This window comes from Aythya fuligula, chromosome 18 (assembly GCF_009819795.1).
Source record: "Aythya fuligula isolate bAytFul2 chromosome 18, bAytFul2.pri, whole genome shotgun sequence".
In the NCBI taxonomy this organism is placed as follows: Eukaryota; Metazoa; Chordata; class Aves; order Anseriformes; family Anatidae; genus Aythya; species Aythya fuligula.
In genome coordinates this window covers 7,135,248-7,159,589 of record NC_045576.1, presented here as the reverse complement: position 1 = coordinate 7,159,589, position 24,342 = coordinate 7,135,248, and the positions used below count along the sequence as shown (strand labels likewise).

Here is a 24,342-nt window from a genome sequence, read left to right as displayed (position 1 = left end):
AGGCTGCCTCTCAGCCAGTTCAGCCCTGAACTCTGCCTGTTTGGCCCAGCAGCTTTAAGAGCTCACCAGCCACATCCAAGCATTTGATCCTCCCTGAAAGAGCAGATGCTGCAGAGGCCAAGGACTTGGGTGCGAATTGGGCCCCAAACGAGTACACTTCCTGCTTTGCTTTCACTTAGCACAATGTGGGAAGTTCCTGAGTAGCAGCAAACTTCGGGCCAAGCAGCTACTTAATTTTTTTCTCTCCCTTTATTGATTGTTTGCTTTAAAAAGAAAAAAAAGGTTGGCAAACCCAGTGATCATGAAAGCCCTGGATGGATCCAGATGTAGTGTGGGCAGGATTTGCGTGAGTGCCTCCACAGAGCTCTGCCAGTGCACTTTTGTCCTGGCCAACTCCTTCTATTGCAAACCTTGGCCTCTCCAGCACAGACACTACCAAGTCAGGAAGAACTGAGACGTATTATTAGGTGGTTTTGAGCTGTGGATTCTTGCCTACAGAAAATGCTTTGCTTGCTTTCTTCCCTGACCAGACGCAGGGCTTATGCTAGACTTCCAGAGGCAGCAAGCAGAGCAGGACTAAATGTGACTAATATGGAAAGGAAATGGCGAAGAAGGGCCATATTCACACCACTCACCAAAATATGCCCTGTGGTCGTGCCGTGCCGTGGGAGTTCCAGGAGATGATGTGCTTTCTAGAGCATTATGCAATGATGTGGCTCCAGTCTGTCTTGGGAATAGGATTCCCCTTGCTGGCAGAACGTGGAGACCTCTATCTTTATTTAGGCTGCCGCGCTGTGGCTGTCTCCGTGGTGTCCAAGCCCCTGGCTACAGCAGAACCTGCAGTGTCCTTCTGCTTTGGAGAACAGAGGTGATGGCTGTGGCCTCCCCAGCACAGGGCTGGCAGCACAGGGCGTCCTGGCTGCTCTTCCCCTGACAGTTCCCCTCCACACGTGCTGGGCTTGCTCCCTGCAGGAGCTCGGAAGCTGTGAGCAGCAGCGCCTACTCGGCATGTCTGTTTCTCTTCATCTTCTTTGCTTTTACGTGATCCTTAGGGTAATTGTATGGACTGGAGAGGGCTACCGTGTTGTAAATGATGAGGCTTTAAAGATCCTGTCCCTCATGGTGGGAAATCTATTGAAATGAGTAAATGCAGAAACCGGGAGGGCTTTGATGTTTCACCCAATAGACAGCAACTTTTAACTGATCAAAATTACAAGATAAGGGAAAACTCTAGCTTCCTAAAACAACCAAAGTAAAGATAAGTGATTAGAGGAAAGCTATCTGTCACATGAAATACAGAACTCACAGAAAACAGATTCCCCTATGGCTAACGGCACGGGCTATAAAATAGATTTTTTTTTTCCCTTCACAAATCATTTAAACATAAGTAAGAAATCAGTAGCTCCCTCTTCAGAAGTACCCCAAGGAATAAAAATGCAGTGAATCATGGGTACTTTATTACTGGTCTGTGTGTCTATCTGATGGCAAGCATCAATGGTTTTCCTTACACAGGGTGCCCAGGGGGATAGAAGAATGCAGGGAATAGCTTACTAGCTGCTGTGTCTGTCTTGTGGCAGAAATCCATGTTTTCTTATAGAAGACACTGCGGTACTGCATGGGCAGCATTTCAGTGTGTGTGTGCCTGGCTTTCTGGTGGCAAATCCTAAAGTGGGATTGAAATGTTCCCACTCCTCAAGTGCCTGCTGTGCCAGCTCGGCACGGCTCCTGGGCTCAGGCCCTTGCAGAAGAGGCAGAAAGTTTGTCCTGCAGGTTGGTAAGGGGAGCCAAGGACAAGCACTGAAAGACAGAACTGGGGAGGAAGGGGGGGGAATATCCAGTGTGTATTAATAGAAATGGATGCTGAAATAGGAGTCTGTTCTGCCATGTGGGGGAGGAACAGGCAGAAGGGATCTTCCCAGGTAGTGGCTGACACTGCTTAGGCTGGAAGCACAACGAGGCATGAAGGCACACGGCGCTGTGCGCCTCACCGGGTGTCCCAGGAAGCTGCTTCTCTGTGAACCTTGACACCAAGGAAGGTCACGGGCTTGGCTCCCTGCGTAGCCTGAAGTTCACAAACCACAATGGGGTCTGGGGGGACCCAGAGCCAGTCCCAGAGGGAGAAACTTTTTGTCCGTATCACTGAGTGATCTCTGTGGTAGTGCTGATCTATTTGTCTGTGTCCTCTTTGGAGAAGGGCTCTCTACCAGGCTGTCAGCATGATCCAGTGGTGTCTCCATAGAGCCCAGAACATCCAGTGGCACTTTAACACGTCCTGTAGGAAGTCAGCCAGGCTACATCTCCACTGGAGACCACAGGAAGAGTGAAGGTGCCTAGCTAGCTGTAAACAAGCTGGTGGGGACAGAGAGCAGTCCAGCTGAACCCTGGATGGTCTGTTTTACCCAAGTAAGAACAGGATGAATTGTCCTTATTAATTTGCACTATGCTGGCCTCATGTCAGTATGAGCTAGGTGGTTTTAAGATGGCTCTCAAGTCTCTGCTTTACATCGCAGCATGACACAGACATGTATATGCCAGGTCTTGATTTAAAGACTGTAACAGGAATCTTGTTCATCCCTAGATAAGATACCACAGTGATTAATTGCCCTCATTGTTAAAATTGTGCATGTTATGTATTAGTATAGATACAGCCATTTATGTTGACATTCTGATTTTAAAGGGCTTCTGAAGACCATGGCCAGTGATCTTAAACATCTTGGCTGCTTCTAGAGATGGCCTTCTCCTGATAATAACAGTGCTCCAAGATCTAAGTAGGAATAGCCATTTGCTCCCTAGCTTGGTTCACACTTCTCTTCATCATTGCCTTATAGAAAAAACATGATTTAAAAAACAAGCCGTATAAAATTTTGTTTCTCTAGTGATTTATTTTATTTTCATGGTGTCTGGAGACATGATGTACTCCCATACTCGCCGAGTGGTTATTAGCATTTTGCCTGGCTGTTTCTTGTGGAAAATCATAAAAATATTTGGTGAGCAAAGGAGAGAAGCTAAGTGCTTTGGTGGTCTGATCGGGGAGGGTATTTTGAAAGACTGCATGTTTTGTTTTGAATGAAGTGACTAGCTGTATCTTTTATTGATGGCAGAGACACACTGGATTGCAGCAGCGTTCTGTATTTTTCTTTTAAATCATTCTTTTCATTTAGACTGAATGTTTTGCATGAAACTCCAAACTGGTATGTTTTCAGTTTAAACTACTTCTGGTGTTTTGGTGAAGGTAAACAAGCAACCTGACAAGGCAACCCTTGGAGCAGGCTGGTAGCCAAGACCAGCTGAAATTTAATAAGACAGTTAGAGGATGAATAATTTCTACTGTCGCAGAAGTTTGGGAGACATGGATGGTGGGTCTGAGTCAAAGGAATGGAAATCAGCCTCAGAAGGCTTTGGACCAGGCTTATAAGAGAAGGACTGGTCAGCTGAGAGAGGACAGCTTTGCAGAGAAAACTTGTTAATACTTCAGAAGTAATTGCCTAGGGAAAAAAAAAGGCTGTAGTCAAACTATACCAGAAATATCCCATTCCAAATGTCACAAGAATTCAGCTTATAGGGAATTGGAGGTATCTTTTCAGTGAAAGCATGCTTCCTTGATTCAGTTTTAACATGTATGTCCTCCTAGAAAACCAATTTGACTGGATTTGCAGTGCTTTTGATCTGTACTATTATTGAAAGAAAAACAATTCCGAACTTTAATAAATTTATTGTAATCAGTAAATGTGAAAGAACAAACCTAAAAGCTGTCGCTGAAATTACATTAATAGAAGATAAACTGAAGCTTAAAGTATTCAGTTGCTCAAAATCAAATGAACACCTACAAGATTAAGAGCAGAACTCATAGCAGCCTATCAGAAAAGCTAAAGCATTTCATTAAAATTGGAGATAAACTGTACAAATCCTAAATAAAAATGGAAGAAAACAGCAAAAAAATAATGTTCTCTATAAACACTCTGAGACACGGCTACTTTCATAGTGGCAGATGGAAAGTTTTTAAAGGTGGCAGTTTTATAAATAGTCCTAAGTCTCTTGCAGACTGGGCATGGAATTATTTCTGTTACCAGCATTGGTACTGGTGTCATTACTACAGTGACCTAAAATAGCATTATGCTGTTTCTTGGAGACCCTGTAGGAGTCCTTGGATCTCAACACATCCTGATTTATTCTGCTTTTATATTCCTGCAAAAATATTGTCTAAATTGTAACTGGGTGGCTGGAGAGCTCAGCTGCCAGCCACCCAGGGAACGGAGCAGTTGTTAACTGAGAGTGAAGTAAGCACTTTGCAAAAGCATCAGCAATGTCACCCGTAGGGGAACCATTACCATCGCTCCAGGGCCAGACAGCATACTGTAATGACACTGGGGAAGAAGTGGTCGGGCTCATAATTCTCCAAGAAGCTTCCATAAATATTTAGGTGCCTGGTCTTTTTGCCGTGTCTGGAAGTGTAAGAACATTTCCAGATGACCAGCAGAGAGGGGTTTAAATCCTAGAAGTTTGGACTCAGCATTTCACTCATCCTCAGCCTGAGAGATGCCTTTGCTTGGGGAATATTTTGTCTTCCTTCAGCAAAATGAATGGCCACCAGTTAAGCGGGTACAGGAAGGGTTGGCGTGGTGCTTTCCTATTGGAAATGGCACACAAAGGTATAATGTTGGAGCAGCTAAGTCAATCCCCCATCTGTATACTGGAAAGCATTAAAATGACTTCTTACTCTAATTCTCGTAGCCGAACAGGCAGCAGTATGGCAACAAGTTAATGCATTGGCTTGCACAGGCAGCACCAAGACCCATCACATCAGCAGGAGCAATGTTTTGTGAATGAATCAGAATGGTGCAAATTAGGAGTACATAAATGCGCAGATGGTCCACAAATGTCCCTTACTGCAAGTTAAGTCTTTTTTCCTTCTGGTGGATCCAAGTGAGTACAGATGTAAATGGATTTATTTTTATTTTTATTTTATTTTATTTTGGTAACTGTGATTTCACAATACCTCATGGTATCACAAGCCAGAATTTCAACTGGGGAGAATGATAGTGGCAGACTGGGTAGTATACTGGCCCCACGTCTTTACGCTTGGGTTTGAAATTAACACTTGCCTCTTTATAGATATATAAGCAACACTGGGTTATGAAGAACCATTTATCAGATGCAGATTTACTGGGGAGGCAATGAATGCCTTAAACACCAGCATTAACCCTTTTGTACTTACCCTTGCCCGGTGCTGACTACATTCTGCGTTCCCAGGTCCTCCCATCAACTCCAAAATCTCGGGGTTGAATTCTGGGTGAACAGCTAGTGTTGTTTCTTCAGGCTTTGCCTTCAAAATAAGTTCTGTTTGCTTTGGACATTACAAATAAACACAACTTTAAACCAATTATTTTTATATCTATTTTGAAGAGCAGTGAATTAGTTAACCCTGGTGGTATGTACAAGAGCCATTTAACCCAAGGCTTTGACCTAGCCCAGCATCAGAATGAACATATGACCATAGCTGTTCTTCTCATAGACCTTTCCTTGCAGGCTGTCCGCTGATTCAGGGAAGCATTGGTGCACCATTTCAAAACTCTTTCCACAAAGTGGTTTGCAGGGGGTTGCATAGGGAAGCTGAAATTCCAAGCTGGAAGCTCAGACCTTCACATGTCTGCCAGTTCCAGCCCAGAAAGAAGGCAACTTGGGTAAAGCAGAAAACTTGTAACACAGTCAATATTCTGTCCGTGTTCTCTATTAGTCGATATTCTGCATCAATCCCCTTTTGCTACAGTCCATGCTTCCTGTCTCTAATGTATATGCATACACACATGTGTTTTGATTTGCTACTTCATTTAACTCCTCTGTGCTAAGAAAAATACTAATATTTATTTCAGAACACCGTAAAGCTTCTTTTTTTCTGCAATGTCTGCCCTCTGATTCCAGGAGAACACTGTCATGTGAAAGAACCTATTCAAAATCCATTGCATTCCCGTCCTTTTAATTTATGCAGTCAGACTTACACTGTAACTTCACATATCAGTTCTCGTCTGCTCTTGAGTTCATTTGCTTTCATAGCAGATGGAGCTGCTGAAGTGGCTGCATACATACCAGCCTTCTTACACTGGAATGATATTGTCCCTAGGTGGGTTTCCTTGTAATTGCCACAGATCCTTCCAAAAATTCTGGCAGAGCATGGAGCACATCACAAATTTAGCAAATGTGAGCCTATCAGATGATAAAAGCCTGCTTGTGCTGCTCTTACTCGGTAGGAGTAAGAGCTGATTCTTCACATGCCCCAAATGAAATTAAGGGGGCTACTCAAAGAGGCTGCGGTTACACGGTCACTTTAATCTGGCATAAATCTGGCTGCTGCTGAAAGGGGTGGTTCCAGTCCTCTCTCCCCTCTTCCTCTGCACCCAGTCACTTTTCTCACCCACTCTTGTCTGGCACCAGTGTTTATGTGGCTGTGCAGCGAGCTGGACCACAGAACTGATCCAGCTGAATATCAACCCAATTAAAAGAAAAAAAAAGCATAATTAGTTTTTTAGGGTAGTACAGCCACATGAATGCTTGTGCTGGCATAAGAAAGCACAGAAATGAGTGCCTGGGGGAAGAGGGAGTGGAAGAACTGCTTTTTCAGTAGCAGCCCAAAGGGCCATTGAAGGATAGCCTGATTAGACTAGCAGCATCCAAGCCACACAGATGAAACTATCTAGGCTAGGCTGTGAACTTCTCACATTCCTGGGTAACTCCTCTGCTCCTTTTTCTGGAGCACCTTTCCATTTCTCAGCAGCCACTGAGCACTTTACAGTTTTCAGCCATGCTTTGTCCTGGGAATCCTCTGTCCATCTCATCAGCAGTAACAGAGTTATTTGTGTTGCCTTCTTTTACAGTTTGCAATTTCTACAATTTCCCAGCAGTACTACTCCCAGTGTGTCAAATTAATTCAAATTCCTTGTTTGTGCTCATTTTTCCTCTTTACCACAATGTGCATGCCATCCTCAACTTTCCAGAGACCAGTCAACCAAAGAAAAACAAGGTATTTTTTTCCAAACTATCTAAACAATGAGTACTTCAGTTCTGTGACACGGCCCAAAGATCATTTCCCAAGTTAGTGAAATATTGTCCTAGTTTTACTGGACTGACTTAGGGGCAACGCAGTGTACGGTTGAGTTATCCCAACAGCAAAGCAGTGCTTCAGTTGTGGCTCCTGGGTTTGCTCCTTTCCAAAAGAAGCAATCCGTGTTCGCATTGTGCTTGGCTCCGACTGTGTTCCCCTCCTTGCCGCCTGGCTGCCTCGGTACGTGAGGGGTGCCAAGCCAAAATTCCTCAGCTCCCCTTCCCAGCCCACCCGTCTGTGTGGGAACAGGGAGGGCCACTGCTGGGACCTGCCGCGCTGGTGGCCAAGGTGAGAGAAGAAAGGGAAAACTCACACTCCCAAACTCTGCCACAAGAGAAATGTTCTCATAGCCACTGCTCAGGCTGGGCAGGTTCAAGCTCATGACAATAATCCCTTTTGTAGCATCTGTGACTTCTTCTTTAATACAATGGGACTGTAAAAAAAATCAAAATAAACTTGTTTGTGCACATTAACGCAAGACTTGAGACCAGCAATGTGCAGACAAAGACCCAGTAACAGAACAAAATAATGAGGACTCATCCTGGAAAGACATCTATCTGCCAGGCCAGTGTTTTGCACCTTTTTTTGTGTTTGTTTCAGTTTTATCACTGAGCTGCTGACAACTATTGCTGCTTTGATGCACCTTTCTGAATCCATGTCTGGTGCAAAACAGCTTAACAAACCCCCCACATTTCAGCCTCCTCTGAGACATGGGCTCCAAGGAACCTAAAATCTCATTAATGAAAAACAATCTCTAGGGGGTAGACAAGGTATTAATGAGGTAGAATTTTGGACTAAAGGTATTACATTGACCTGTCTTGAGATCCAGTATCGCTTTTAATACCTGCAGTTGTGAGCTAGCACCAGTCGTTTCTAGGACAGCCTTACATGCCTGCTTTCAGATGCCAGCAGCTTCCACTGCCTGAAACAAACAAACCAACATTTCTCAAAATACCAATGAAAAGTGGCCGGTTTCAAATCCCTCTACCATTGCTTCAATTGTAATAGGCAAGAGTCGGTGACACTCGCTAACATTAGTATCCCTGTATTCCACAAACCAGCCCATTTGGTAACTCTAGCAGAATTTGGGTATAAACTATTACACAGATAGGTCATATTTTTTCCCCTGCTGTAATGGAGACTAGCAGCCATTGATATCCATGACATCAGTTTATCCAGGTTTATAACAAATGAGTCTAGCAATTCAAACGAAAATCCCTTGGAGGAAAAAAATCATCCTGAAATGAGGTTTTATTTTCAGATGCAACCTCTGAAATCAATTTGGTAGGACTTGTCATAGGGAGTAGTATCATTTTACTAAAGTCTGGTCTTGTGGGAGATGCTTGCACTATTAGGATAAAACATAATGTGACAAAAGGTGATAGGCTTGCAGCTTTATTGTAACCATTGTCTGAGATAATTTACGTATAATTTAACAAAAGATTTTAAGAAACAAACTGGAGGTCTCCTCAGAGAATTGTCTTTGTGGTTTTAATCAAAATATGGGGGGAAGACACTTAGCTTCTTTTTTATTTACAAAATTGTAGAAAAATTGTGATGTTTCTTTCTTTTTCCTTTTCTTTTTTTTTTGGTAGCCTGAAATGATTTTGTATTCTCTGAGCTGCTCTGGTCTGTAATATTCCTTCCTTGCTCTCAGAGCTAATTTCCATTTTTTTGTCTCAATAAATGATTGTATTTGTATCATCTCTAGACAGGTCACAGGAGGTACATTGAGCACACACTGGATATGTTACACATCTGGTTTATATCCTCCTCCACTGAGCCACTTCACATCCCACAATGCTGTATTTCTGCACTGTTGTCATATATCAAAACACAAAGAAAGATGCTCAGACAGTGGAGGTAAGTGGACACAGCAACATAAGCAACAATTAAAAAATCAGTTAATTTAGAATAGCCACTTTCCTTTTAAGCACAGTTCCCAATGCTTGAAGTAGAAGCAACATCAAACTGAAGAACCATCCAACACAATGTAAACTCCCACACTACACAAAAAAAGCCAACAAACTCAGTGTTCTGGGTCTTCTTTACATCAGCCTATTGGTATTTGTATATAACTGTGAGAGTCTTATTTTAGCAACAGAGAAAACAAATGTACATTTAAACAAAATTTCCGGTGGTCCCTCATTTGGTATGATATGGACTAAAAGGGAGATTGCTATGCTAGCTATTTTCTGTAGATCACTTCCCAGTGGTCCATGGACCATAACTCAGGGGCTTCCAGAGGGAATAATATATGCCCTATAGATAACCAAAGGACAAATGCAATAGAAAGACAGGTCCTCGGTGCCTTCAGCCTGGCATCCACTGCCCCTTCTCTGCCAATTCATCTGCTTTCCTCCTGTGAGACAGGACAACAGCTCTGGAGGAGATTCGGAAGGAGGCACTGCTAGTGTGGGCCAAGAGATCCTCAGTGCAGGAGGAAGAAGATGAGGGTATGGACTTCATGCTGCCTTAGGCTTCCCCGTCGGGCACAGTCTCACCGTGAAAGTCCTTTGTCCCATAGGCAGGTTTGGTTTGGCCTGTTATGGCAGTGGAAACCTTCTTGGGGTTCATTTGTCAGTTTGAACCTGTCTTTACTGGGCTCAACGCGTCGGAGCAGCACAGTGACACAAGGCAGGCAGGCTTACAGCCGCGTGCAGGCCCGATGCCTTCACACGAGGTGGTTGTGAGGCAGGCAGGTGATGCGGGGGGGCTGACCCCCTGCCTGACAGGCTGTCGCCGACTGATGGACAGACAGACGAGCAGACAGCTGTGCTGGGCAGCCCCAGTGTAAGCAGGGTCACTGGTGGTCTTTGTGTCAGACCTGGGCCCTGTCACAGGGGCAGCTTTTTGTGTCCGCCTTCCCATCCATTCACCCACCCCCCCAAACACACATGCACGCCTGCACGTACACACACCCAGTTTCACTGCGATTTGTCCCCGGATTGAATTAAGCCAAAAGAACAAAGAGCAAAGCTGAGAGACTGTTTCCACACAGACCGTAGGCAGGGGCTCTGTCCTCTCAGAAACCAGCCCTCTGTTTGTCCCTGCTCACCTCACCTGATTCAATCAAAGCACAACGAAAGGTCTTCTGTTTCCAGCCCTAACTCCCTCCTATCCCACCCCCTCAGCTTTCTTCCACGTGGATTCTTTCCAACTTTGCCCCATGTTCTCCAAAATGCCAGAAAGTGCAATTCCCTTTTTTCTCCTCTTGAGTAGGCATTAAAGCTGCAAGCAAAGACATTTCTGTCTCATCAGGGACGGAGAGAATAACTGTTCCAACATGCTTTTGAAACAGGCACACATTTTGAAGTGCATGTCAAACTTTATGACACTTCTAGAATTGTGGATTCTATTCTCCTTACATAAACCTTGGCAAAGCAATTTTCCATGTCCGCATACATGCAGACTGCCCTGTTCCTGGGTTTGGGGAGGCTAGGTCTTCATTCATTGAGTGGCACATGGTTTCTTAATGTGAGCTTGGATTTTTGGATGTTTGCATCTTCAATTTTAGCTGAAGGTTCTAAATAAGAACATAGAATTTATGGAGCTTTCCAGTTAAATGCAAACACTTAGTGCTAATTTGAGCAAAATTAAGTTACTTTATTTAACAATATGTGTAGATCATGCAGTTCATTATTCCACCCTAAAAATTTTAGGCCAGTTGAAGTGATGTATTTATAGTTCCTAAGTACCCCAGACTAATAACAATCAATTTGAGCAGTGGCACGCATTGTTTGTGTGATAGCAAAGGAGATCAGAAGGAGAGGTATGTAGGCAGTAAAATCTGGTCATGAGGCAAATGAAGTGAACAATGTTGGAATGCTGATGTTATGGTAAATGCTGATCTTGATTTTCAGTAACTACTACAATTGTTTGCAACATCTAATCAGCACTGTCACAACGTGGGTGAATACAACCAAGCACTGCAATCTACAGTTAGTAAGTTTGCCTACATAATATGTAGCCTCATTATACAGAGAGATGTTTGTACACTGCTTGCTGTAGTAGAACTTGAGTTTTAATAGGGAACATTAGGCATTTCTGAAAACGAATTACAAAAATAAAAGGAAATTACCAGAAGTGGCGTAAGCTGATAAATACCTAGAGTCATTTGTAGCCCTTTTCCACTGATAATGCTTTGTAACCATCTCCTACGAGTCTGAGGTAGCCGAAGAGCAAAGGTGAAAATAAATGAAAGACATGTGCGGGCTTAAATCGGAGCAACAGTTAAGGAAAAAGTGACCTTGCTGTCATTTCATATATTTCCTTGTCTTATTTAATTTAAAGAGTCATGTTTTAAAAAAGCATGTTTTGGTACTTCTGTTGTCTCTGTGCTTCTCTGTCTGTGCTAGTGATTTACTGTGTGTAACACAGGGCTGTAATCCATTTCTCTCTCTGCTTAGGCGAGTTGTTTTGGGCACGTGTGTCCTGCTGCTGAAAGACTGGAGCCACAGGTGCTGTTCACTTCAGACCTGCTCTTGAGAGAGTGTGGTTTCAACAGCAAAGCACACGGAGCAGAATTAAAAGCCTGGGAATAAATTAACTAGGTGGCTTGAACATTTGTCATCCCTGGTAAATAGGAAATAGATGAGCAACCAAAATGATGGAAGTGGCCTCTTTCTGCCCCCTGGCAACCATGAATTTCAGACCATGAAGGATGATGGTTCCTTTTCAAAGCAGAACTGGAGGTATGTCAGCAGTCTGGGTGCATAAATAATGCTGCAGCCATTAGTAAGCCCCGTCACTGTATTGTCTGTGCTAGAACCCTGCCTCCTGGGGATGGATCCTAGACAAAGTTAAAGCAACGTCCTCTGCTGAAATCTACTGTCAAGCTGTTTTCATTGAGGGAAGCCCCTGCTTCTTTTTTGGATGGGATGAAATACTGTGAGTACCACTGGTGTGGGTGACCTCAAGGTGCAGCTGGCACGATTACTACACAGGCTGGCTTGTGGCAGAGCTAAATGAGATAACCACAGTATACACCCTTAGACGCATTAGTAGCATTGGGTAAGAACACTAAAGTCTCAATTTGCAGGTTAACCACAACTACAGAATTTAGCAGGTGGAAGAGGCTGTGCTCTAACCTTTGCTGAAGTATTCCTGGTTCACTAAAGCTGGCATGGAGAGAGAACTGAGACAGTCCATTTCACTCCAAAAGTTTGAGGTGAGAAAAAGATGTTTTTGACTCCAGAGGCTGTCATAAACTATTGCATCTATGAACTATTCTTTATTCAGGTGGAAAGCAATCACACATAACATCTGATACAATCACACATAACGAGTTCTGTAGGCATCCATCAAAAAAAAAATAAATTGCCTTACTATCAGCAGAAGGGATTTTGATCTTTGACTCTATTTTGTGACTGTTCACTTTGCTGAAAGTCATTGCATTGAAGTGCCTTTTTAGAAATGCTTTTAGTCCCAAAGCCATATTAATATTTAAAATGTTTTTTCTCCAGCAGTGCCACAGCTGTGCAATGTGAAATAGAAAACATTTTTTCTCACTTTCCCTGGGCATCTCTAAAGCATCAAATGGTAAATAGAGAGAAGGAGGGAGAAAAAGTAAAAATGAAAGATTTTGTTTCTGCTATGGCTCTTATCTAAAACACCAAACACTAACCGTCTGCCAAATCCCCTGCAGAGCTGTAGATTTCATGTTAGCAAAACTTTGTGTTTCACCAAAATGCATCCAAATACTCAGGATTTGAGAATGAATAACTCTGGGCAGAAAAGGCTCTTGAAAACTGTAATTTCTGCATCTGGAATGCTGACATGCAATTCAGATCCATCCACTGTTAAAACATAAGCTTAATTTCTGTATCTTAAACTACATAAAAATATCTGTAAACATTTGTATACATAAATAAGCATAGATATAAATATTATTCATTTATTTCTTTGTTTTGTTTTTGCTTTTATATGAAGTTTGTTGCAGATTTGTTTCCCGTGAGACTGAAATTGTGGTTTTTACAATTGAAAAATGAATAACTGTACATGCATGGTCAGCAGAGCTGAATGCAGCAATTTATGGAACACCATGTTGTCCCATGCTACCTCTTGCCCCAGACTTCAGCCTGGCCCTCCTTAGAAATGGCCATAAATATCAGAATTGGAAACAGGGTATGTCACTTGTCTTGGAACAACTCCCTCCCTAAAAAAAAAAAAAGGAAGTTCTATGGTTTCATGTTGAGCCTACACTGTGCTGGATTGCTTATTTGCTACAATAAAGATAGTTATATCAGCTCAAAGTTCATTGAACCTTTTCTGTTTTTACTGTTTTTCATTTTAGTACACATCTTTACTCCCAGTCCTGAAAAAGGATTAAAATGCCGGAGACAGATCACTCAGCATTTCTAATCACATACCAGAAATCTCAAGACACATAGTTCTCACAAGATTTTCTACTTGTTGTAGACCATAAAAGGCTCAGATAACCTTCTGAAGTCCACTCTGATCTCTGTAGTCATTAAATAAGTTTTTGTTTGTTTGTTTGTTTGTTTTTACTGAGAATCTAAGCTAGATTCCTACTTCAGTGGTCACATTCAATCAATCCAGTTTCCCTTCACAGTTTCAGAGGTTACTTTTGTATTCATTCATCAAGGCAGAGAAACAGAAGTCTTCATTCAAAACCAGATTCTAACATTCAAAACAAGTCTCTAACTACTGGGGGGGGGGGGGGGGGAAAGCCCCAAAGTATTGCAGGGAAACATTTCCATACACACCATTTCATTTCAAATTGTCATGTGCATTTGCTTTATCTCATTCTTTCATGTTCGCTTTTCAGAAATATTGCAGAGAAGCAGTACTGCCATCGTAGGTAGAAGAGTATACTCACCTGTTTGGCCTCCATGAGAAGTGGGCAAGTACTGTATCATCTTAACTACGAACCGGTAATCTTAATTTTGCATTTTTCATTACCTTCACCACTGTGAAAGTGGATTTCAAATAAACAAAGTTACTGACTTAATTTCAGCGACCATTCTGGAAATACCAGTCTTAGTAATTAAGTACTTCTAGTGCATGTTCTTCTGCAAGGTAAGGTGATCTTCTGGAAATAACCAGTTAGTTGAACTACCAAATTGCTTAGTAGCAATATTATAGCTACTTCATATAATACTTATCAGGCTTTGATGAAGTCTTTCAGTCTTGGTCTTGCTGAAGTTGATGCTTTTAAAATCTCAGCCTGGGTTTCTTTTTGCTGGGTTGTTGCATATGTAAATTAAAGTTGATATTATTTATCTACCATTTTTTAAGAGGGGTACTACGTTTCAAGCCCTGGGCATAGACTGATCTTTCAGTACTGCTTGGTACTGAACCTAACACATAGTCCCCTAAGCTACTAAAGATAACAAAGGTGGAAAGATAATGGGTGATGCTTTCACTATATAATTTGTCTGCAGCTTACAGTTTGGGGTTACTGAAAATAGATCAAATGAGAGTCATTGTGAGAGTGAAGAACAACATCAGACACAAAAATCCATTCCTAGTGTAAGTATTTTAATGACAGACAGTAAAAAGTCACAAGCCTCTACAATGTGTGCTGTAAAAACTTCCAAATGTTTCTTTCTATGATGTAATGGGGTGCTCCCATATAACGAGGCAGACACTACAGTAACATCCACTTTCACTACAATCTTGGATGCAAAGGGGAGAAAAATTGACCATTTGCTAAAGGGTCTTTTTTTTTTCCCTGTGACTTTTAATTTCAGTCATCTGACCTGAACATTTTAGAAAAGGAGTAAAAAATCAAGAGGGGAGAAGGAGGGATGCAGAATATTTCGAATCAAATGGCCGTTGAGGGCTGTGGTGCAGTTTTATGCAGAAACAGTGGCATCTAGTGGACAGCTTTTCACATGAAAGGAGACAATGTTATCAGAGACTAAATATAAAGCAAGTCAGGCAGTGATGAAAGCTAATGCTATCTTTATCTTTTTCATAGGTGAAAGATTTTCCCAAGTCTGTTGTAACACTTTTCTGTAAAAGAATTTGGAAATCAACTACCCTGCCAATTTTCCCATCCTCTGCATACAACTTGCAGAACACTTGTTCTTTTTTTTTTTTTTTTTTTTTTCCTCATTATATTAAACCCTCTCATGGCATTCAGATGTAAATTCTAATGACTTAGTGTTATACAGATTATCAAAAATCTTCACCCAGCAGAAAAGCTAATGGCTTGCATGCATGCGAAGAAGTCTATCATTTTTCCCCGTGATTTCAGACATGGACAAATACAAACTTTCAGCTAGTCCTTGAATACACTTATTTAGCTCAACTTTAGACGATTTCAAGTGCAGCATGGCCTTGAGGGAAAGACCTGGATAAAGGAAGAGAATAACAGCACAATGAAGCAGCCATGGTGAAGGACTTTGGAAAAAGTTTAATTATATAATTTCTGTAGATAAAACTAAGTATAATGTTTATGCAGTGTTAACCTTTTATGCTAATTGATGTCTGAGTTATTTTACTGTCAACAATTTTCTAAAGCAGTCATAATCTTGCTGTCTGTCTCTTTAGACTGCAGTGTTTGCCAGTGCTGAGCAATCTTCCAAAGATCAGCTGTGCTGTAACAGCCTTCTTCTTTGGCTGTCTCTCATGTAGGTTGAAGGAGTGTTTCTCTGTTTACTTATAGGGCCTAAATTAGTTTGTATGAATGGAGAACTTGGCTTCTTAAATCCAGCAGAACAGATGGATGTCTTAAAATGAAATATCTTGATTAAGTTCTTTACCCCTTACTCTCTCTGTTTCCAACTTTCTTATACAGCGTTTGCTGTCCGTGTTTTGACGGATCAGGAATTACTTCAATGATCTGTTCCACTACAGAACAGAAGTGCAGCTACTTGTAAGACAGCATTTACTTTTGTGAGGTGTAAGTGATGGAGTTTTAGAAACACTTGTAATGGTTTTGATTTGAATCTGAGTGCAAATGTGAGTTGGCTCTTTAGCCTATTGGCCAGATGAATCAGCCTGAGGCAAATGTGAAGTAAACAATACTAACAACATCTTTTTTTTTTCTTCTTTACAAAGTGGGAGAGAGCACAGTACAGGGAGGGACCTGTAAGCACTTAATTCTTATTCCTAGTTTTCTTCCTGTAAGTTAGGCATAGTAATACTTAGCCTTTCTATGGAGATTCATATGAGATCCCTTCATCCTTAAAAACAGTAAATAATCTCTATTCCACATTTGCAATAAGATTAGCTAAGTGTTACTGAGGTAGACCTAGCAGCTACAATTTAACCTTACTAATTATCTAACCTGTGACTGAATATAACTAGCTGGGTGTTCTGTTATTTCAGACAAGTACTTAAATAGACTTTCACTGGGTGAAATTTGGCATAATTGGGATCAGCGTGATTTTTTTCTCTAGTCAAGAGAAAACAGAGCCAGGATTTCCCCTAATGATGTTAACTTCTATGGAGATAGGCAAATTGAGATCTATGTGGCATAGAGTATTATAAATGGAGCACACAATAGCAGCCTGATTATACTTTTTTACACTCCCAGATTTAATCTATGATTCCATCTTGACATTAGGGGAAAGTAAGCCTTTGATGCTTTGAGATTTAAATTATTTCCTTGGAGTCATCCAAGAGGGCTGTCTTACTGGAAGGACAGTTGTTCTATTTCAGCCTACCAGATGCTCTGTTGATGCAGTAATTATCATATGTATCTTCAATGGATTGTTTTTTATTTTGTTACCTGTGATCAGGCTCTTAGTGTGACTGCAGTGAAGAACTCTGAAAGTTACTTTGTTCTGTCCATAACTAATTCTATTGCCATTACAAATCATAACTGTCAGGTAAAAGCCACCAAGACATTTCTTATGTTGTTTTGCAGGTATCATATGTTTAACTGTACAAGAAATTCTATACCAAGGCATAAATTTTAAAGGCACACAGGAAGAAAAGGGATGGCTAGATACATGTGGCTGATCTGGCAGAATTATAAAATAGTAGGAAAAGTTGTACAGAGAAACTACAAAATGATACTACACCTTCTTCCTTCTCACCTACTGATCATGGGAAGTCCTCACTTTGAAATACTTGCAATACAAAAAGAAATCACTTTGTAATACCTCACTTCAGTGATCTTTTTCAGCATAGAGTATGGGAATGTAGTGTAACAAAATCATCTGAAAATGTATTTGAACCAAGCATTTATTATGAAGTAATACATGAAATACTCATCAGGCAGTGAAACATAGATCAGTGTCTTCATACAATTTTGTTTTTTTTTAACCTACAAAGCTATAAGTAATGTTTCCTCCAAAGTCCAGAAAGGTGGCCTTCACTTTACTTGAGGACTAATTGGTGAGTTTTCCTTGCCCATACCTCAGAACTTGTAGGAAACCTTTGATTTATTTATCTATGCATGCAATATTTTTTTTCCCTACTGGTAGAATATGTATGTTGGTCTATAATATATCTAGCCATTTATGTTTGGCAGTTTTGCCATATCACTAGGGTTGTACTGTATTGCAAAGAGATTCAGCTCTACAATGAGCACATAGCCAATGCAGGAATAACCTTGTCCTTAACGCAATCATGATACATATCCTCTTCAGTGACCATGAAGAGACCTGCAGAAAAAAAAATGGAAAATATAACTAAAACACACAGAGAGATTGACCACACTAATAACATACAAGGGGCATCAAATCTTTTAAGCAATTTTCTAACAATTCTTCACCTCATTGTGAGCCGGGTAGAAGTGAGCCAGCTTTCAATTGTCTCAGCTGGAAGATTTTTTGAAAACTGCCAACTTACCTCCTAGGGCTAAGGTCTGGGAATTTTGTGGTTTTGTTTTTAAATAAGCGTCGGACCTTTGGCTTACTGTGGATTAGCGTAGCTCCGTTGAAGCCTACCCCAACATCCAAGTTTTCAAAGAACTTTAGATACATACAAGTACAGGTGGATGCCTAGTTGAATTTTAAGCAGATGAACTTTCTATCTTTCGACTCAGATCAGCCCTGACAGATACCATCTCTGTATTTTAATGCTTAAGTGCTTTTTAAAGTATGGCCCTAAATCTGCAATTTTTGTGTTAAGAAATTAACTGTGAGTGATATAGCGTCACTTTGTGGTGATAATTCTAAGTGACAAATTTCATGTCTGTTTAGAGAATGTTAGGGGGAAGGCTTATCCTGTTACAGAAATACACAAATATGGTTATATCTTCCTTTTTGGCATCCAAAACAGCCATTAGGAATTGGAAGAGTTTAGGATTAATACTTGTATTTTACAAGCTTACACCTGTCTTACCCACCCCAGATTCACAGTTTCTGAATGTAGTGATAAGTATAATCGCGTGCAAAATACACAAGGAAAAAATAGGATGACCATAGCACAAACCTAATGTGCACGACATTCTATTGGCATGTGGCATATTGTTACCAATTGGCTTATGAGTGGTGTCTGCTTTCTGGCTGAGCTTTGGAGTATATTTTCCCATTTAATTTTATGATGCATATGATGAACAGAGGCAGTAAAGCAAATTATGCTGTCTATTACACTGATGTTGAAAATGATAAACAGAACTGGTAACTCATACAAGCACCATGAAAATGTTCTGTGTTAATGCTTACCAGCATGTGTACTAAGCATTCAAATATTTAAAAAATTAAAATTAAATAAAAAAAATCATTTTAAAAAATCAGCTGTCAGCAGATTATTGCAGATGAGATACTGAAGAACAAGCTCAACTCTTAGCAGGTCAGATTGTATCTCAGATATCTCAAGGATGAAGACTATGAGTTTCGTCCTGCCACAGTCTTACTGAAAGCTAAGTGAACAAGTACAAGACTTAAATAAATGAAAAATAGTTGGAAAAAAAGCATAAGCAGACAGGAAAGAAACCAGAACAATGTCAAGCAATGTTAATAAGAACATTGTGTAGTCACCAATTTATATCCATATAGCAGATAAATGCATGACCAAATGTTTTATTAATATGAACAGAACTACATGGGCACAGCTGATGCCTGAAGCTCTTATGTTTCCTGCCACTGTTCTGTTCTATTGCCAGACACCTTTCAGTGCAAGGTGCTTCCTCCAGGCATTGGTTATTCTCTCCTCTTCCAGTTCATGGTTCTGCCTTTATTCTAGCAGAATAAAAGAAGCATGCACTGTAAATATATATATATTTATATACCAATTGTGGGGTAGCCAAAACTGTTAGACTGGATGGACTAAATCCCTGTTGCAGTGTGGGAAGCAATGTGGATTCAACCAGTGTTCAAGGAATTGTTCTTCTGATCTCTGCTCCAAGCGCTGGATGTAAAGCATATGCTCCTATTTAAAGACAAGAAAATGTAATTTAATTATGCAATCACTCAGGTCTGATGTCAGGCCAATGAACCAGGATAATTTTACAGCATTTACAAGACCAATGAATTTTCCCCTGAAAATTATCAAACGTAATGAAATGAGGTTATGAGTCAGTTTGTCCCAATGTAGCAATACTTAATGGTTGACATCAGCAGCCGTATTAGTAAACACATTGAGCATGAATTTTGCAATAATATTCATAAATTAAGAATTCCACATGCACATTTCTTATTGGCATATCTACACAGAAACTTCTGTTGGTCCTGAGGGTACAGAAGGAGTCTCACAGACAGGTCTGTTGCATCCTCTTTTGAAAATTGATTCCTGCTAATTAAAAAACATTACATCTTTATAGGATCATGTGGCAGTTCTCTGAGGGGGTCCAGTAAGCACTATCCATCAGTGCTGATTGGTCTTTGTGTGATAGATAAGTAATGTGAATTTTCCATAGTAACATATAGGCTTTATGGTGTAAGCAACAACTTCTCAAATTAAGTGAGCCATGTGCCAAAAACTTGACAAAAAAAAGAAAATTTGCTTTTAAAAAAGTTACAGTCTCAATACATGTGGGCTTATAACCTTTGTGTATATAAGATATATTGTTTTCAAAATATACCCCATTGCTTAGCACACTGAGCGTTGTAGCAATGGAAGCTGTAGTGTAAACCTTTTACAGTGGCCAAGTATTCCTGCTGTCATCCAGTTCTCTGCTCTTTGAGCTGCTCAGAGGGTTGGTGCACAGAACAGCAGCAGGAAGCATTGGTGTCCTGCCGTATACTGTGCTCTGTGTTCCTCACCATGCAAAGGAACTTGGCTCAAATCCCTCAGTGAATCTGCATTATGAACTTGAATAGAACAGGACTATACGACCGTGAAGATGCTACATTATAAAAGTAGGGCCTCGGTCAAAGGAAGATTAAAATATGCTAATATCATAAATGACATTTTTAAATAATAAGAGATGGCAAATCTTGTTGTCTGTAAGTGAACAGGCATTTTTAGTGAAACAGCACTGTGTCAAACTGTTTCACAAAGAATTGCAAATTAAATTCCCTAGCTCAGCATGATCTGGCCTAGTACAAACAGTTTTTGCTTAAAATAGCTGAAGAGAGGCAGGTTCATCCCAGCACTAACTTCATTCTGTACAAGGAATCCATGCAAAATCAGTCTTTCTCTGAGACTGTGGTAGAATTGTGCACAGGGATACAGTGGCCATGACCCTTCATTCACAGAGGTAAATCTCTATGTTCAACGTGGCAGGGGGGATGGATTTTTTATTGAAAGATATTTCCTTTTCTACTGAAAATCTTGACATTTAGTGAGAAAAACAAATACTCTGTGTTTGGGTTTTCTTACAGAAAGAGAGTGTTGCTGTATAGAAAAAAAAAAAATCAATTGGAATTTCTCATCAAAAGAGAGCTCAACAAAGTGTATGCCAGTCCAATCATGGTAGGATGGAAAGTGGCCAGGATATAGCAGCAGAGGTCAGTGATCAAATGCTTCTCTAGCCTTAATTCCCTCTACTCTCCACATATACAAGTGTAACTGCCTGTAATACAGAATGTAACTTGATCCATCCTCTCTGTTTTAGTTATTTTATATTTAAGATATTTACTATATAATGTACTATGTAATCGTGGGGGTATACCAAACATAAGCATGGATGGGATGTATTCCCACCAATTTGTGAAAACTACAAGGCTTACTTAACAACAGCATGGAAACCAACCCAATCTTGAATGTTGTCAGCTGTCAAGCCCATGCCTACTTGTTTCTTGGCTCTGTTGTATAGCATTACTTGTACAAGATTGTTAACAAGCATAGTATAATATTCTTGTGACAGCTTTGATTTGTTTTAGACATCACAGTTGACAAAGTACGTAATCAGATGTGGTGTACGGCCAGCCACTAACTATAGGAAAGAGAAAACCACTTGCTGTCTCCGCAAGCCTGGCACATAGTGAACTCAGTCTTGGGAGGTATATAGTGCTCTTCATGCCCTATGGGTGTATAGTGCTCTTCATGCCCTATGGGTGTATAGTGCTCTTCATGCCCTATGGAGTTCAGAAGTGTTCATTCAGCACCTTGCTAAACTGAGCTCCTTGTATTCATCATACATGCACAATCTATTGTGTGCTTTCTGGCTTCTGTGGTTTTTGCCTCTTCAGAACCATGTAATTCTTGCACGGTTTATTTACTTTGGAAAGAAATAGGCACTAATTTTAAAATACTTTAAGTGGCTCTTGAGAAGTGCAGAATTATATGTTACATCTTGTCAAAGCAAGTAAAACAGAAGCCTTCTAAATTCTTTTATTTATTTCTTTTGTTGTAAAATAGTTTAGAAATTAATAAATGTAAATATTACTTGCAAAAATAATGCTGTTGCATTAAGCTAGCAGCTAAAAATGCCTACAATGTCGTAACAAACTATCCAATCTGTAGCATTCATATAAAAGTGAATGAAAGTAAGTGATTTTAACAGCTAGTTTAAAACTACCTCAATCTCCACACTGACCGCTGACACCTGCATCTCCTTTCTGCCTTGAGTGCAGAATGTACTGTAAGTGGAAGACATTTCCTGTTATTTAGTTTTTCAGGAACAACCTGATGAACTCCACATTTCTAGAAATGAAAAGCCACTTTCTTCTCAATAATTTAATCGGCATTTTTGAACCGTGATAAATAATTTCCACATTCTGCAAGCATATGCTTCCTGAGCAATGTTCAGCACTTTCAGAATGCTACGTGACAGTAATTGAAAGAATGCAAAGGAGATTTTTAATATTTCGCGGAGCTCAGCTGCTTTAAAAGGTGACATTCATAACTTACTGCTTAGAATTACATGTACAGAAATCTAATATTAAGCACATTTTTCTTTCTTTCTTTCTTTCTTTCTTTTTTTTTTTTAATATAGTTAATGTAATTTAAAAATATCATAAATCACCCTCATGGGCTCATCAGGGAAACCAGCTTTTCTTTGTCTGTCTTCACGACGAGTTCTCAGAATCTGTTTGGCTTCCTTTTCAGTCAAAATTGGTGAAGTGTCTAAGGAAAAGCAGAAATTAGTTATGAAATTATGATAAAGTTAATGTTTTACCTGTCAGTTGTAAAACCAAATGTCTCCAAACCTTATTTTTGTCTATATACAAAGTGTCCTTTCATTACAGCCCCTTCCCAGGGGATATTGCATTCCAGGCGATATGAGTGGAATTTTAAACCATTTTTTTAACTTGGGCTTTCTATAGTTTGGTTCTATCAGTATGAAACAAACTGTACATATTAATGTTACTATCTAAAATGAGAAAATATAATAGCACCATCTAACCAATAACATTTGTAACTCTTCCAATTCTTTGTTCTTTTCTGCATTGCTTTGCTTTTTAGAATTATTTGTCTAAGTAGTGAGTTAGAATTTGTTGCAAAGGAGAGATTTAATTGAACATTTAACTTTCAGGACCTTGGTAAAATGATATTAAAATTGTAAACTCATAAAATAAAGCATTTTGGTTTTAGAATAAATGACTGCAGTGTGCTAATGCAGAGAGTAGAATATCTAATACAGTAGCACAACTGTTAAAAAACAAATCATGTCAAGCAGTAATATAAAAATAGTTAAATATTAAAAATGAAATAAGAAGATACTAAAATACAAATTACTAATATTATGCTAATATGCTCTGCAGCTATACTCTATAGTTACATACATATACAGTTTTATTTTATATAAACTCCTACCTGTAAAAGTGGTCATGAGGACAAGAAAGAAGATAAACACAAGTAACTTCTTCATTTTGATTCCGCTTTCTCTCAGTCTGTTCCAAAATGAATAACACTGACTGAGGCATTAGCCTATTTGAAGTAGCTACGTCAGTCACAAATGTTTGTTTATGCTTTAACTAATTTGACTTATAGTATGATTTTGAAGACATCTGGCCTGAAGTTTTGAATATGGCTATTATCTGTTCAAACATTCTCAGCATAACTCTGTTCCTGAGGGAAAGAAAATAGAAGACTATTTTTCCACTTCAGGTTTCTGAGTTATGCTGGATATTTTAAATTTGTGAAAATAGGACACATTACCTTTCATTTAGCATAGCAAGCCATGGTTTCAGGTGCCTAAGAAAAACAATCGCTTTTTAAAAGACACAATTGCCTATTACTAAATGCTAATCTTAGAAGGGGCTTTTTGTTAAAAATTCCTCTCTCTAACTTTACTCCAGCACAGAAGTATGTATTAACCTGATTTAACTCTAGCAAAGCCAAACTACCACCGTGGAAATACAAAGAGAGATTTTCATCAAATTAATAGAATCATAGAAATGAAAACTCATATAATTCTTCTTTTCAGGACAAGTTAGTGGAAAATGGGATTATAAATGACCTCACTATTTAATACAGTGTGAACTATGAATGTGAATTTAACAGATGTTTCCAGAGAGCTAGTTTCTACCTTCAGAAATGTCACCGGCCATACATCTGAGCAGCACTATTCTGGACGTAGGGCACCAGCATCACCAATTTGTAGGGAAATAAATACATATCCCTTTGAATATATCCTTTGAAACAGTCAGAATTCATCAGCGGCTCCCATACAAAGGACATAAGCAAGTAGCCTTTCCCCTCAGAGGGAAAGGTGCAGCACATCCACATCCCTGCTGCACCACAGGCTGCCAGCCCAGACCCTGAGCAGGGCTTCTTGTTTCTGCCTTTTTTCTTTCCTTGGAGAAGCAGTGTTCAAGCAGTTGTGTCTGTGCAGCATTTTCTGTGTTCACAGGCTTCTGAGCAAACCAGTCAGTTTCAGCGAAACCTGGGTGAAAGCTGTGGGTTGCAACAATACTAAGAAACAGAAAGTTTCAGGAAATCAGACAGGCGGGTCAGATTGAGGTGCTGTCAGTGCTGCTGGACCAGAAACCAGC

The 24,342-nt window shown here is 40.0% G+C and overlaps 1 protein-coding gene across 1 annotated transcript; it reads right to left on the bottom strand.

Moving 5' to 3' along the window:
• Window positions 1-17,239: 17,239 nt before the first annotated feature.
• C18H17orf67 (chromosome 18 C17orf67 homolog) lies at window positions 17,240-23,266 on the bottom strand. Its single transcript, XM_032199706.1, has 4 exons — window positions 23,162-23,266; window positions 22,371-22,471; window positions 19,251-19,390; window positions 17,240-17,679 (listed from the first exon to the last, which is right to left on the bottom strand). The coding sequence occupies exons 1-3, from the start codon at window positions 23,214-23,216 to the stop codon at window positions 19,274-19,276; spliced, it is 273 nt and encodes a 90-aa protein (XP_032055597.1). The 5' UTR covers window positions 23,217-23,266; the 3' UTR covers window positions 17,240-17,679; window positions 19,251-19,273.
• Between the last annotated feature and the right edge of the window lie 1,076 nt (window positions 23,267-24,342).

Coding starts and splice junctions, on each gene's coding strand:
- C18H17orf67 (XM_032199706.1), bottom strand. CDS start 23,216: ATGAAGAAGTTACTTGTGTTTATCTTCTTTCTTGTCCTCATGACCACT. Junction 22,472..23,161: donor CCTCATGACCACTTTTACAG/GTAGGAGTTTAT, acceptor GCTTTTCCTTAG/ACACTTCACCAATTTTGACT. Junction 19,391..22,370: donor TCCCTGATGAGCCCATGAGG/GTGATTTATGAT, acceptor GTCTTTAAATAG/GAGCATATGCTTTACATCCA.